Source organism: Solanum lycopersicum, chromosome 5, assembly GCF_036512215.1.
Source record: "Solanum lycopersicum chromosome 5, SLM_r2.1".
Taxonomy (NCBI): Eukaryota; Viridiplantae; Streptophyta; class Magnoliopsida; order Solanales; family Solanaceae; genus Solanum; species Solanum lycopersicum.
In genome coordinates this window covers 68,057,551-68,073,340 of record NC_090804.1, presented here as the reverse complement: position 1 = coordinate 68,073,340, position 15,790 = coordinate 68,057,551, and the positions used below count along the sequence as shown (strand labels likewise).

The following is a 15,790-nucleotide window of genomic DNA, read 5'->3' as shown; positions in this document are numbered from 1 at the left end:
ATTGTTTATAGTCCCACTATTTTTCAAGGCATAATTTCACATTTAGAACCAACTTTTACGAATTAGCCGACTATTTTGAATTTTCGTGTGTATTAGCTCATAGATCTAGCACCTTGGAGCACTCATAAAAAAAAATTGAATTTTTTTATGATGAATAAGTGTTATGTCCGTGATTATTTGAATATGAAAGAATGTAATGATGTTATTGAAACTTTGATATGTGATTTATGGTGTATTATCGATATGGTGTTGTTCCATTACATGTGAAACTGGGTTGGTTCTGATTTTCTGTGCAGGTTATACTATGTGAAGGTTTGGATGGTGTGTCAAGGTACTTGTATTCAGTATTATTTAACTAAGGTTTAAACTTGGGATGCTTGTTGAGTATTGTTGTTGTTTTGATACTCACTCCCTTGCTTTCTACACTTGGTGTAGGTTACAAGCTCGGATTGTCTCGATCATCCTCTCACATCTTCGCCCTAAACTTTGCTTCTGGAGTTCGTGAGGTAGTTGTTGTCATCACAACGATATCACTTACTCTTTATTATGTCCTTGATCTACTTTAGATATAAAAACATTCAGACTTGTATTTCTTTTGACTCGATTGTACGAGACTTGTACATGTGATACCAAATATTGGAAAAGATTGTGTTATGTTATGAGTTCTGCATGCTTATGTTATGCTTAGTACTTAATTTCTTTCTTACTTCCGCTTCTACCTTGTTGAGTGTTGGTTAAACTGACATGTCTTGGTGGAATGAGATGAGTACCTTAACATTCGATTTTCGGGTTGTGACACAAGCATTTCCAATTTTTCTGTACAACCGTGTTGCACACTTCAACTATTTAATCGAGTACTTCTACCTCCCACCAACACAAATATATGGTAACTATGCACACCAAAACATGGAAAGATATCATCAGCATTATTTGTCTTTTCAAGATTTGGACCTTTATTTGCAATGAATTTCAACTGCTTCATTGGCCACTAAGTCACAAGTAGATCGAGAAAACCCCACCCAATAGATAGACCGGCCGGCTATCGATGACACAAGACCCTTCTCTACTTGTCCAATGTCTCAAAGTAAATTATCAACAATGCTTGAGAACATGAAAAGAACATCAGATATTCTAACATTGGTTATATTTTAACAATCATATACATACACTTTACAAAGAATTACACCTCAATCTTTCTAAAATAAGAAACTGTGAAATCCAGAAGAAGAAGAAAAACTAGCATATTTTACACCTTAGTGTCAAAAAGAATTGTTAATGCAAGAAAAAGAGCTAAAATTAGTTGTGGCTGATACCTGAATATGCCACAATCAGCAAAAGAAACATATACTTCTACTCCTGTGCATATCTTTTTCTTCAAATCCCCTTGTAAACGATCTTATCGATAGATGCTCCGCAGCATATGTCATGAATGACGCCAAAACAAGGCCTCCAACGACCATCAAACCTAACCTGTAGGTGAAAAATATATATGAGAGTTATTTGACTATTAATGGGTAGACATAAACACATAGTGTTAGAATAGGAATAAGTATTTCTAACTTAGAATAGGAATAAGAATAGAAATTCTAGTTGGAAAAGGTTTCCAATGTAGTGTCTATAAAGAGGGTCTTCATGTAACAATTTAGATACGCAATTCAATAATATTTTCTCCAATATTTCTCATATGGTATCAGGGCAATTGTGAGAAAAAAAATTAAATTCAAAAAATTAATATTTTCCGGTAAACTAGTTGCTATCCGGATAATTATTATTTTCCATCACTGTTTTCATAAAATTGACACCACCACTAGCTGCGGAATTTTCTGGCGAGCAAAGCTCAGTCATCCCCACCGGAAACTAGTGCTACACGCGCCGGCGCGTGTGACTTTTTTCATCTAGTTTTTTCGATAATTTTTTTTCTATCTGAGTTGCCTCTTCATTTCGAGGCTGACTATGTAATTTTTTCTGATTCCGACCAGATTCGATCGCCGGAATTAGGGTTCCGACTATTTTCAGGCTGTTTCCGACAAATTTTTTTCGAGATTTGAATATTCCGACGATCAGATCTCAACAATCAAGATTTTTTTGTTGTTCCTGAGATAAATTTAGCATAATGTCTTTTGGATGTAATGTTTTTGGTTCTAAAATATAGGGATTAGAAATTCTAGCCCTATAATCATTTCAAACTGAGGAAGATGCAAAAGTCAAAGCACATTGGGAGAAAGTAGATGCTCAATTATGTAGTCTCCTATGGCGTTCGATTGATTCCAGATTGATGCCCTTGTTTCGCCCATTCCAAACGTGTTTGGGAAAAGGCGCGTGCTTTATACACTAATGACATCTCTCGATTCTATGATGTGATATCTCGATTGACCAACTTAAAGAAACAAGAATCTGATATGTCTACTTACTTGGGACAAGTACATGCAGTCATATAGGAATTCGACACGTTGATGCCAGTAAATACAGGTGTGGAAAAACAACAAGGACATAGACAAACATTGTTTCTAGTTCTTACGCTTGCTGGACTTCAAACTGAGAATGATTCTACGCGTGATCAGATTTTAGCTAGCCCTCAGTTCTTACACTCGATGAATTATTCTCTCGCCTCCTTCGTCTTGCGGCAGCTCCTAGTCACAAAGTCGTTTCATCACCCACTGTTGACTCCTCGATTCTCACATCTCAAACCTTTGAAAAGCGTACATATCAGTCAACGAAAAATCAGCGAGGGGGAGGACGTTTTGGATAACCTCAATTCAAGTGTAGTCATTGTCATAAGTTTGAACACACTCGTGACATATGTCATATTTTGCATGGTCCACAACCCAGTTATGATCCTCTTGTTCTAAAGGAATATAATGAGTTCCTTCAAAATCGCGCAAGTAAACAGTCATCTCCACCAGTAGCATATGGTGCTCAACCTAATCAACCATCCAATAATGCTCATATTGCTCAGATAGAATATGATGAGTTCCTTCAATATCATGCAAATAAGCAAACGTCTCCACAAGTAGTTTCGATTGCACAACCTGATATGTCTGTCACAGGTAATTCTTTTGCTTGTGTGTCGCAATCTAGTACTGTTGGAACATAGCTCGTGGACTTTGGGGCTTCTGATCAAATTTCTGGTAATAAATCACTTTTATCCGATATTGTTTATTCGCAATCTCTTCCAGCTATTACTTTAGCCAATGGGATCCAGACAAAACCAAAAGGGATTGGAACAGCCAAACCCCTATCTTCTGTCACCCTAGACTCTGTTCTTTATGTTCCTGATTCTCCTTTTAATCTAGCATCTATTAGACGTTTGACGAAATCCCTACATTGTAGCATAACTTTTTTCGATGATTATATAGGACCGCAGTACGGGACTGATGATTGGAACATGACATGAATCACAAGGCCTTTACTATCTTACCTCTTCAAATTCCTTGACAGCATGCTCCGTTACAGATTCCCCAGATCTAATTCATAAACGTCTAGGACATCTGAGTCTATCCAAACTGCAAAAGATGGTGCCCACTTTGTCTAGTTTATTTACATTAGATTGTGAGTAGTGTCAACTTGGTAAACACACTCATGCTACATTTTCTCGTAGTACTGAGGGTCGTTCAGAGTCTATTTTTTCATTCGTTCATTCTGATATTTGAAATCCTAGTAGAGTCGGTTCCACCTTAGAATTTCGTTATTTTGTTAGTTTCATTGATTATTATTCATTATGTACTTGGGTTTTTTTAATGAAAGATCGTTCTGAGTTATAATCTATTTTCAAAAAGTTTCTTTGCTGAAATACAAAATCAGTTTGGTGTTTCTATTCGTACTTTCCGTAGTGATAATGTCTTAGAATACTTACCATCCCAATTTTAGCAATTTATGTCTCACCACGGAATCATTCACCAAACATCTTGTCCATACACTCCTCAACAAAATGGTGTTGCAGAAAGAAAGAATAGGCATCTCATAGAGACTGCTCACACTCTCATTGAATCCCATGTTCCGCTGCGTTTTTTGGGCGATGCAATCCTTTTAGCTTGTTATTTAATTAACAGAATGCCCTCTTCATCTATTCAGAATCAAGTTCCACATTCCATATTGTTTCCTCAGTCACATCTCTATCTTATTCCCCCTCGTGTCTTTGGGAGCACATGTTTTGTTCATAATTTAGCCCAGGGAAAGATAAATTAGCTCCTCGTGCCCTCAAATGTGTCTTTCTTGGTTACTCTAGAGTTCAAAAAGGGTATTGTTGTTATCCACATGATCTTCGTCGATACGTTATGTCCGCTGATGTTACATTTTTTGAGTCTCAGCCTTACTATACATCTTCTTATCATACTGATGTCTCTATGGTCTTACCCATACCTCAAGTTTTACCTGTGCCAACCTTTGAGGGATCTACAGTTCCGTCTACATCTCCAGTTGCAGTGCCACCACTACTAACTTATCATCGTCGTCCACGTCCAAAGCTAGTCCCAGATGATTCATGTCATGCGCCAGACCCTACTCCTACTGCGGACTTGCCTCTACCTAGCCCACCGCTTGCACTTCAAAAAGGTATACGATCTACTCGAAATACTAACCTGCATTATACCTTCTTAAGTTATCATCGTCTATCATCACCCCATTATGCCTTTGTGTCGTCTTTGTCCTCTGTTTCCATTCCTAAGACTACAGGTAAAGCACTTTCTCATTCTGGATGGAGGCAAGCTATGGTTTATGAGATGTTTGCTTTACATAAGAGTGGTACTTGGGAGCTTGTCTCCCTTCCTGCAGGTAAATCTACTATTGGTTGTCATTGGGTTTATGCAGTCAAAATTGGTCCAAATGATCAGGTTGATCGACTGAAGGCTCGCCTTGTCGCCAAAGGGTATACTCAGATATTTGGGCTAGATTATAGTGACACTTTCGCTCCTGTGGCTAAAATAGCATTTGTTCGTCTTTTTCTATTTATGGCTGTCGTTCGTCATTAGCCTCTTTATTTGGACATAAAGAACGCTTTTCTACATGGTGATCTTGAGGAAGAAGTCTATATGGAGCAACCACCTGGTTTTGTTGCTCATGGGGAGTCTAGTAGCCTTGCATGTCGATTGCGTAGGTCACTCTATGGTCTAAAACAGTCTCCTCGAGCTTGGTTTGAGAAGTTCATCACAGTAATTCAGGAGTTTGGCATGACTCGTAGTGGAGCTGATCACTCTGTGTTTTATCAACATTATGCACCAGGTCGATGTATCTATTTGGTTGTTTATGTTGATGATATTGTTATCACCGGTAATGATCAAAATGGTATCACCGATTTAAAGCAACATCTTTTTAAGCACTTTCAAACTAAAGACCTTGGCAGATTGAAGTATTTTCTAGGTATTGAGGTTGCTTAGTCTAGATCAGACATTGTTATCTCTCAACGCAAGTATGCCTTAGACATTCTTGAGGAGACAGGAATGATGGGATGTAGACCTATTGACACACCGATGGATCCGAATGTTAAACTTCTTCCGGGACAGGAGAGCCACTTAGTAATCCTGAAAGGTATAGACGACTTGTTGGAAAGTTGAATTATCTCAAAGTGACTAGGCCAGACATCTCTTTTCCCATGAGTGTTGTAAGTCAGTTTATGACTTCCCCTTGTGATAGTCATCGGGAAGCAGTTGTTCGTATTCTTCGATATATAAAGTCAGCCCCCGGCAGAGGACAACTCTTTGAGGATCAAGGTCATGAGCATATCATTGGATATAGAGTCGTTGATTGGGCAGGATCACCCTCTAACAGACGTTTGACATCCAGATATTGTATTTTAGTTGGAGGTAATTTGGCTCAAGCAGTTACTGGGAGAACTAAAATTTGGCAAAATTGATCAGATGGAACTTGTGTTTGATAATCAAACGGCTCTTCATATCGCATCAAATCCAGTGTTTCATGAAAGGACTAAGCACATTGAAATTGACTGTCACTTTGTCAGAGAAAAGATAATCTCGGGAGATATTGTTACAAAATTTGTGAAGTCAAAGGATCTGCTTGCAGATATGTTCACCAAGTCTCTCACATGTCCTCGTATTAATTACATTTGTAACAAGCTAGGTGCATATGATTTGTATGCACCAGCTTGAGGGGAAGTGTTAGAATAGGAATAAGTATTTCTTACTTAGAATAGGAATTAGAATAGAAATAAGAATAGGAATTCTAGTTGGAAAAGGTTTCCAATGTAGTGTCTATAAATAGGGTCTTCATGTAACAATTTAGATACGCAATTCAATAATTTTTTCTCCAATATTTCTCACACATAGAATCAAGCATAAAGTTCAAGATTTTCCGCCAGATGACATGTATACTGAAACAGATCCAGCGGCATTATGGAGGATCCGAGCAACATAGGTGAGAATTAACAATGCACTTGAAGGCCATCTGTGTGAAGCCATTACGTTTGTAGAAAATGGTTTATAATGACAGTGTTTAAGAGTTGCACAACTTTGAGCTCTTCAATACTGTTAACTCTTAAAGGGAAATGACAGCATAAAGTTTAACCAAAATGGTGACTACTGTAAACTATCTTTTAAGTTTATTAACCGAAAAATGATCTGACCTACTTTGGATAATGGATATATGTTTTCTTCGGGGACAAAAGTGTCCTATTCGCAGTATCTAATATTCATCTTTTTATTCAATGTGCTCATCATTTGGTCAGAAACAGTCGCTCTACCTACTCCACAGACCCTACTTGTGGGAATGGGATTACACAGGATTGGTTGTTGTTGTGCTCATCCAATGGTCTCAAGAGAATCCCCTTCAAACAAATTGTTCCTTATTCATATGGAAATCTGTTTGAATCATGATGTTGCAACAGACTTCGGCATGCCATATATGAATACTAAATTCAAGCTCCTAACTTAAGACAATTACTCAGCGAAAACATGCAAGTTTTTTGACAAAACCATGATCCAAGGCAAGTAAACACTAAATAGTGTTGTGTGATTCAGATCACACAACTATTAGATGATATGTAAAGCACAGTGAATTGCTTAAAATGCGGGGCAGAGAAATATCAGAAGTACCTCAAAAACAAAGCAGTGATTCCGAAAATACTAGGCAATGCGGGGGCTAAAATTGCAAGAAATGCCATCCCTAACCCATAGTAGCACGCAGCAATGTCACAACATGATTGCTGCCGCTGATGACCTACAAGGCAAGAAAACGCCAATGAAAAACCGTACCTCAAATTTAGTAAAAAGAAAACTACTGATCTTACATCGACCAACCTTTTCCAGATTCATGGTCCAAAGATGTAGAATTGGCCCGAGATTGTCCAGCTCGATTTGCCACAGCTTTTCCCCATTGATAAACTAAGTACAAATAACTTCCAAACTGAAGGAAGAAAAGTGTAAACGTCCACTCGTACATCAGGAAAAGACCGGTCCACGGCATTACTTGGCGGGGGATAATTACAAGTGAAAGCCCAAGAGACACCAGAACAGCAGCAAAACAGACACATACAGATATCCCACCCAGAAATGCAGGCACCTTTGGCTGCAAACAATTTGTGAACTTGTTTCATTATAATATCATCTAAGAACAAGCTCTATAAGCTTATCATGAATTGAAAAAAATTAGAAATAGGAGCAACAACTTTGCAAGCAAAAGATAGTCATGGTTGAAATATAACTGAAATATATTCTGCAAGACGTGAGAGGCGATTCATTATTTCGAAATCTCTTCAGATTAAAAAGGGAAAGAGCAGAAAACAGGACTTCAACAACATACCCTGTGTAATGCTACAAGTGGGGTCTGGGGAGGGTAGAGTGTACGCAAAGTTACCCCTATCTTAGGAGATAGAGAGGCTATTTCCAATAGACCCTCAGCACAATAATGAATAAAAAAACAGGATGTCAAAGTTCCAAAATCAACAGGAAGGGGTAGAGATACCTGCTGATCTGAAAGAATGGAGGATGAAGGAACGGAAGAATAAGCTAGGACACATCCAGCTCTGATCTTGTAGTATAGCTGTCTAATGTGGTCAAATAGCGATCGTGTCTGCAGACAGCAATCATTTTTCAATAAGAAAGATACTTAAGATGCTAAAAACTATTAAAGTGATGAAATTAAAATTGCTGACCTGTAAACATGACTTATAGTAAGAAAAAACCATCAGAAGCAATGGAACCAGAAACAGAAATTTGACAAGAAGTTCATCTCTAGGATTTTTGCCCCCTCCAGTTCCAGGTAGAGATTCTTGAAGACGTACCCTAACATTCTGCAGAAAAGCGAACATAAGGTCATTCAATTGTTAGAGATACTCGAGCAAAATCCTCTCTTGCACACTAATATACAACTTGTGATGTCATCTTCAAGACGGAAGCAGCCAAGTGCACAAAATGGGGTTTATGCTGGATAGGGAGACAGAGCCGTGGATCATGTTAGCTAGGAAGAAAAAAATAGGATTAGGGGTGGCAAACTCAGCTCATAAAATCATGATCCATGAAACCTGCTTAGGTTCGGGTGGGTTCATGACCCGCTTATTTTATTGGCTCAGCCCATTTTGACCCGCTTAATTTAGCCCAATGTAGAAACTGGCAGATATGCAAGCCAAATTGATCGATAAGAAACTGTCTAAATTTTCAGAAAGATTATTTTTTATTTGATATGTTATGTACAACCATAATATAAGGAGAAAAAAGCTTAGTAGGTACTTGAACAAATTATAAGAAAACAAACAAAGAATAACAAATTTAGTAAGAATAGGGCGGGGCAGGGCGGTGTTATGGAGTGGTTTTAGCCCATTTCAACCCAAGTACCTTTTGGGTGGGTCAATAACCCGCCCATTTATCAACTCAATCCATTTTGGCTCGCTCAAATTCAGTCCAACCCGCCCATTTGACACCCCTATATAGGATATATGTAAAATGACTGCAGGCAGTGACTAGAGTATGATGGAGAAGAAAAATACCTGCCATACGTCAACAGGTTTCAACAGCCAAGATGTCCACCAATCCCATGGTTTAAGCGGTCCCAGTGTGTAATGAATAACTCGGAGTTCTTTCTCATCGACCATCCACTACAAATATACCAAAGCAAAAAAAAGTCAGAGCAAGGAAGGACAAATTAAAATGGATTTAAGGAAAATCTAGCTGTTGCAGCTAAGACATTTCTGTTCTAACCATATACTCTAAAGCTAACCTTTTCTATCAAAGATGAAATATTCAAATTTATTTTCTCATGAACCTCTTACCTGTTCCTGCCATTCAAGACTTCCTTCTTACTGACTTCTATTACACCATGTATTTGTCACAAAACATTTCCCTAAATGGTTATGGACTTATGGTTCAACTTTCTCCACTCCAGACCATATAATTTCTTGGCATAGTTCTTCTTTGTATAGAATATAGTTATATGTATCATTAAGATTGCAGAGTTGTCGACACTTGGTAGGCATGAAATTAAGCAAACAAAACCACAGTAACTTCCAATGATAAAACATGAATGGTACATCAATATGTAGTCTCTTCGGGATAATTTTACTGTGCAACCACAATAAGCCCAGGGAATAATGCAAAGTTGAAACACCACATGTTGCAAAAGAAGTCCATTTAAAGTCATTGCCTCCCAGATCCGAATAATTTCTCTCAAAAATTCAATCCAAAAGCCAAAGCACATCCCAAACCCCTCCCCGACAAAATACCCCGACAATAACAAAATAAAAGTAAAAAAAAAAAAAACATCAAGCACACGACAGGTAAAAGAACTCAAAAGACGAACCTTGTTAGCAAGCATGTAAAGGCCAACATCCGCATTGTAAAGAGTAGAAAGTCTCTCCATTTCAGGGACCTTTCTAGAATTTAGGACATCTAAAGGCTGATTTGGCTCATAAACACGTGCATTAGCAAACCCAGCATAATAGGAGTTCAGAAAACCTTGATCACCTGTCAGCAGGAAAAGAATGCATCGGGAGAAAGAGAAACATTTTCAACAATCATCAACTAATATAGGAAGACTTTTATTGTTAGAACTACACAATGAAAGCTAACAAGAGTAAAAGGTTGGACTGAGAGGAGATAATCTTAGAATTGAACAGTTAACAGAAATACTATACCTCCAGTGTAAGAAGGCAAAGTGGTCACCTTGCTCATCATATCCTTAAAAACCTCATCTGATGGCTCAATCACCATTACTCCGGAATTTAGTCTCTCGGAATGTTTCAAATTTGCACAAAACTTCCCACATTTAAATAGATCTTCAATGCTCTTAACTACAATAGTATCAGCATCAAGATATACCACTGCAAAAATAAAAGGAGAAATTCCAACATTAAGGAGTAGAATTCAGAAACTGTGTGCACCTCTACTTAATAAAAAGATGCCCGAAGTGAAAATGCTTATCTGCCTAAGAAATTTAAAATCAAAACACGTTATGCTTTATGCCTTCTGCTCTCTGCAAAATTTTTGTTTTCCCTTAATTATGTACAAGAAAGACATGACTTAATTATACAAAGCTAAGGTGAATAGGTGTCGGGCTGTCATTGCCTCTGAAGAACCTGAGTGGATAAGTTTTCCGAAGCCTGAGTATAATAAATATGTTGCTCTTTATCTTTGTTTGATCTATTGTTCATTCATTTACAACTTCTACAATAATTTCTGTATCATTGTTTAGATGCATACTGGTAGATACTGAAACCTGTTTCTCTTTCTCTTTGCCGGAGCTATTGTTCATTCATCTACAACTTTCTCTATTAGTTTGTATCTCAAGGTTGAGATGCACAATAGCATATACCAAAATGGACAGTTAGTTGCATCAATATTAAAACAGGCTTGTTCCCTAAATGACATTCAAATGAATGAATTAAGCTTGGAGAAAGAAACCATGAAAAAGGAATAGCATGAAATTACTCACCAGGGTGTTAGAACTAACTATTTGTACCAACTATCATATAAGAGGAAATGAATTGGTGCCCTTCATGGAGAAGAAGGCAAGCAATTCAGTTAAATGAATTTGAAAAGCACTCAAAACAAATTGAAATGTTGGTCATATCTCTTTCATCCTTTGTGTCCAAACTTGAATTCAAGCGCCAAGATATAGAATTACCTTTCTTGTACTTGGTCATGTTAAATACTTTTAGCTTTGTATAAACACCCCAAAACCTCTTCGGCCTCACTTGATTTGGGTTTGACAGTAAACTAATCTTTTCCACAATCCAACCATCAGCCTGCAAAGAAAGAAACAAATACAAAATCCTTCAATAAGATTCATAGGCCACGTCTAGAAATGCCTTAGCGTCAAACACAAATTTAAAGATATAAAACTAGGTCAACTAAAAAGATTATCACGGGAAAAAACCTCAATGTAAAATAACAGTTAGTTCAACTGAGAAGACTATAGGACTTGCTGAGAATCAAGTGTTCCAGCAGTCCACCAAGTCTTAAGAAGATGGAAAGAATTAACATAGAGTAGCCTCTGTTGGAATTCCAACCTTGCTTCCCAAGGTTATCATCCAACTCCTTGACCAAGATGATTAGAACTCCAAAACCACTAATCCTACATCCGAGGTCCATCCTATAGGTGAGGATGGTCCTTTTTTTTTATAGTAAAGATGTTCGGTGACTCCGGTCTATCTTCTATGCACCTCGACTAGTCCACCAGATACTTCCCACCAGTAAGGATATGATTAACTTTGTCCACCAAGGAGTGGGCTGATGGGGAATAATTAACTCAGAGAAGTCTCTATCAAGATTCCAACTTGCTTCCCAACTCTTCGATCACCTGGCCGCCCTCTTGGGGGTTATGGTCTATGTGGTCCATGTTCATTTCAATGAAATATTTGATGGCATTCCAACTCCAGCACATTATGAAATCCAATTGTTTACTTAACCTTTTTGCTTGGTGTAACCATTCAAACGTAAAATAATGTTTCTGCACTTTTAGGTTTTATCAGCCCCTTTATAGTTTTTTAGATAGGAGAGAATGAAATGTATCTGGTTTCTAATAGAATGAAAGTTCATGAACCTGACATAACAACTTTTAGTGGATTCATCATAATTATACTACAGGGGCAGAGCTAGAGTATAGTAAGCATGTTCAGCAAAACATAATAATTTAGTTCAAATCTGTCATTTATCTTAAGAACCTCATTTGATATTGTATATATTAATTAATTTAGTATTCAGTAACCCAACACGACTAGAATCCCAAGTAAGCAGCTTCAAATCCTAACTCCACTGTTACACTAGTTTCACGCTAGTTATCTACCTACTGCAACACTCCACGATTATCCGGCTCGAAAACAACTATACAGCAACTTAAACTTTTGCAGTCATCAAACTACACTAAGCAAAATCAGCACCCATCCGCAAGTGAAGCCTAGTGCTCAATGAAGTGGATTGAGAACCACGAGTTCTACGTTCAAATTTCATATGTCCAAGCCTCAGTGTACAAGTTACTCTGGCTGGTGGGAGCTAGCAGGCTCGTGGAATTAGTCGAAAATCCCAAATCCATAAGCCTCCACCTTTGTTACACTATCTTCACACTAGTTATCTATCTACTTCAACACAACTTCATTATCCAGCTCGAGAACAATAAACAGCAGCTAAAAATTATTCATCAAGCTACACTAATCAAAAATAACACAAAAGGGTGTTGCCTAGTCATTCATAAAGTGGATTAAGAACCAACAGGTCCATGGTTCAAATCCCATATGTACAAGCCTCAGTTTACAAGTTACCCTAACTGATGGCAATTAGCAGTAGTCCGATAAGCTTAAGTTGGCACAAACACGACGGCTATCCCAAAAAAGCTAAACTATACAAAAATGAACCAAAATGTAAGTAAATGCTCAAACTAAGTAACAAAAGTACATACTCTTAGTAGATCATTAGCATATTGAGAAACCCCATCAGAGACCAAAACAACCATATCTTTAGTAGACCCAGTATCCCTAATTGACTTTCCAAGAACTCTAACACCTAGCAAAAACTCATCTCCATATAAAAGGGTAACATATGCTTCTTCAGTTGATTGAGATTTGATAGCTCCAATAACCCAATTACTTGATAAAAACATCAAGAAAAAGAGAAACCCATGTCTAAAATCAATTTCTTTCATGGAAAAAAATCTGAAAAAACAAATTTTGAAGCAGAATTCAGCTTAAAAAAGAGATCTTTTTCTGATTTCTTTGCAGAAAAGGGGAAAATGGATCTGGGTTTTACTGGAAAATGGTAGTAGAATAGTGATATATGAGATAAATTTAAAAAATTGAAATTGGGGATTAGTATATTATTGTTCTTGATTCCTCAGTGAAGAAATTTTTTGAAACTTCTACAGTTGCTATTTTACACTACGTGAGAATGAAGAAAAAAAAAAAAAAATTTCAAAAGAAAAAAGAATATTATTTTAGGGCCTAATGAAAAAAAAAATCATTTAATCACCTTATGATTTTATGATATTAATCGATATGGACTGCGATGAAATGATTGACCCTTAAATTTTTGATAAGAAGTTTTATATTTATGGAATAGAATAAATTTTGTTGAGAGGATCGGTCCAATTCGAATTTAATCGAAGTCCAGTAGGAATATTAAATTTAATTAGAAATGTGTTTATCGAATACTTTGTGCTATGCAAAATATGTTTATCATGTTGGTATAACTGTAACAATATGTCTAGTATAATCTTACAAATAAAGTTTTGAAATGACCGGATGTATGTAGATCTTACACCTGTTTTTGTGGGGTGGAGAAACTGTTTTCGATAGATCTTTAGTTCAAAGAAATTTTTGAAGTAGGATTGTAAGAAAAATACGATAGTAAAACAACAAGATAAAAAACACATAGAGCAATATATAAAATGCTACATATAATCTTTTATTCTAATTTCTAATCATTAACATTTACACATTTTTATCTAAAATCATGTCCTCGATAATCTAAAGTAATGTCATGTCTAATCAACTCCCTTGAATTTTCTTCGGCTTACACCTTTCCTAACGCCTACTATAGTCAACCTCTCACGCCTTTTCAATGTCACATATGTGTACCTCCTCTTTACAAATCTAAATCATCTCAATTTTAATTTCTTTGTCTTACTAGCTATGAAAATCGCTTTAACTTTTTCCTTCGTGATTTCATTTCTAATCATTTCTCTCCTAAGATATATGTCTACACATACGATCCCGAAAATTTTAGTTTTAGATATGGGATACAAGGCAATATTTTTCTTTTTTTTTTTTGTGGTTACAAAATAGTATTATTCTACATTATCTTAGTTGGCACTTATATAAATATATATTGAAATTAATTATTCAAAACCTAGGATACAAGGTGCTATGTTGATTTTCTAGAGTTAGAGAATGAATCGAGGATTATTTTAGTAATGAATTAAAAAGAATTTTTATTTTATTGTTATAGATTTTATATTTTTTGTATACTTATATATAGTTATTTGAACTGAAAATAATAAATTAAGTTATGATTTATCATATTCATCTTTATTTCTAACTAAAACTATTCTGCTTATTGTTTTACATGTTGTATATAACAAAGCTTCAATGATTGATTTTCTTTTTTATGCATATATATTATTACAAGATTTTTAATATATTAAAATAAAAAATAAGAAAATGAATCCGAATTATATTGAATATTCTAAAAACAAAATAGGAAACTTACTTTTAGCTTTGAATCAAGTACTAATTTTAAAAAAAAAATATTAAAAAGTAATTCTTTATTCTTATTTGTCTTGTATTGACACACATAGATTCTAAAATATATACAAGGTGGATAAACACCTTAATTTACAAAGTCAAAGTATAGAGACTATATATGTTAAAATATAGAGTTGTTATATAATACTTTTAACTTATACATAAATTTTGAATATTGACTAAGCTTTGGAATAATTTGCATGCTAAAATGAATATAAAATAAGAAAATTACACTAGCTCAATTGCTTAGGATAGTCGATAAACCACAGATGCACAACACGTGAGCCTTGTCTAACGAACGACGACTTTCGATTCTTCACTTCAAGGAGTAGAGTCGCTGCCCAACCCTACCTATATAAAAGAAAAAGAATCGGTCACTAGGTCCCGAGCAATTCTACCTTCTTTCCATTATCCAACACCGACAGGTGTCGGCATCTGGAATTGGGAGCTTGTTGAGATCAATTTCGGTCCTTCTCGTCGGGTCACCCCAAGACTAAGAGTTTTCTAAGTCTAAGGGAGAGGGGACCACTACTGGCTCTTTGTCGCTAAAGGTAAAGGCGCTTTTCGCTTCACCGGAATCCGACGTCAATTGGTTACCGGTCGGTAGTTCCTCATCGTGCATTGATTGACTCCTCATGGGGTTGAAAACAACGCTCTGAAACCGGTGGGAAAGAAAAGCGCAATCCATCCGGTGGCAAGTCAGAAAGATTGAGAAATAGAACCATCTGATTTCATTCGTTCTCAATAGCCACGAGATGATCATCTTAGGGTGATTCTTTTGTCGACAGATGTTCTTATTACACTCGTAGTCTCTGAAGGATGAGAACCAACTCCGTAGCATCTACATCGAGAATTCAAGTATTGTATACGTCATTAGTCTCGGAACTCTTGCTTTCGTCTTGTCTTTACTCTTCCCCCCATCCTCTCGTCGCCTGTCCGCTCAACTCTGATACCCGAATCTCCTTTTGTTTGAAGTTTATTGGACATGAATGAACCCGAACAGACGTACCCGCCGCTTCTGCTTTCTGCCATATGAGTTCAATTTCATAATGTTATTACCGGACTCCATTTATTGAATTTGGTCTAGCTAAAATTAAATAAAAGTTTTAATCGATT

At 36.5% G+C, this 15,790-nt stretch overlaps 1 protein-coding gene across 1 annotated transcript; it reads right to left on the bottom strand.

Moving 5' to 3' along the window:
* Positions 1–1,111: 1,111 nt before the first annotated feature.
* LOC101249825 (inositol phosphorylceramide glucuronosyltransferase 1) lies at positions 1,112–13,842 on the bottom strand. The gene is made up of 10 exons (XM_004239694.5): positions 12,835–13,842; positions 11,065–11,185; positions 10,076–10,261; positions 9,742–9,905; positions 8,933–9,040; positions 8,102–8,239; positions 7,912–8,019; positions 7,248–7,515; positions 7,044–7,167; positions 1,112–1,470 (listed from the first exon to the last, which is right to left on the bottom strand). The coding sequence occupies exons 1-10, from the start codon at positions 13,075–13,077 to the stop codon at positions 1,329–1,331; spliced, it is 1,602 nt and encodes a 533-aa protein (XP_004239742.1). The 5' UTR covers positions 13,078–13,842; the 3' UTR covers positions 1,112–1,328.
* Between the last annotated feature and the right edge of the window lie 1,948 nt (positions 13,843–15,790).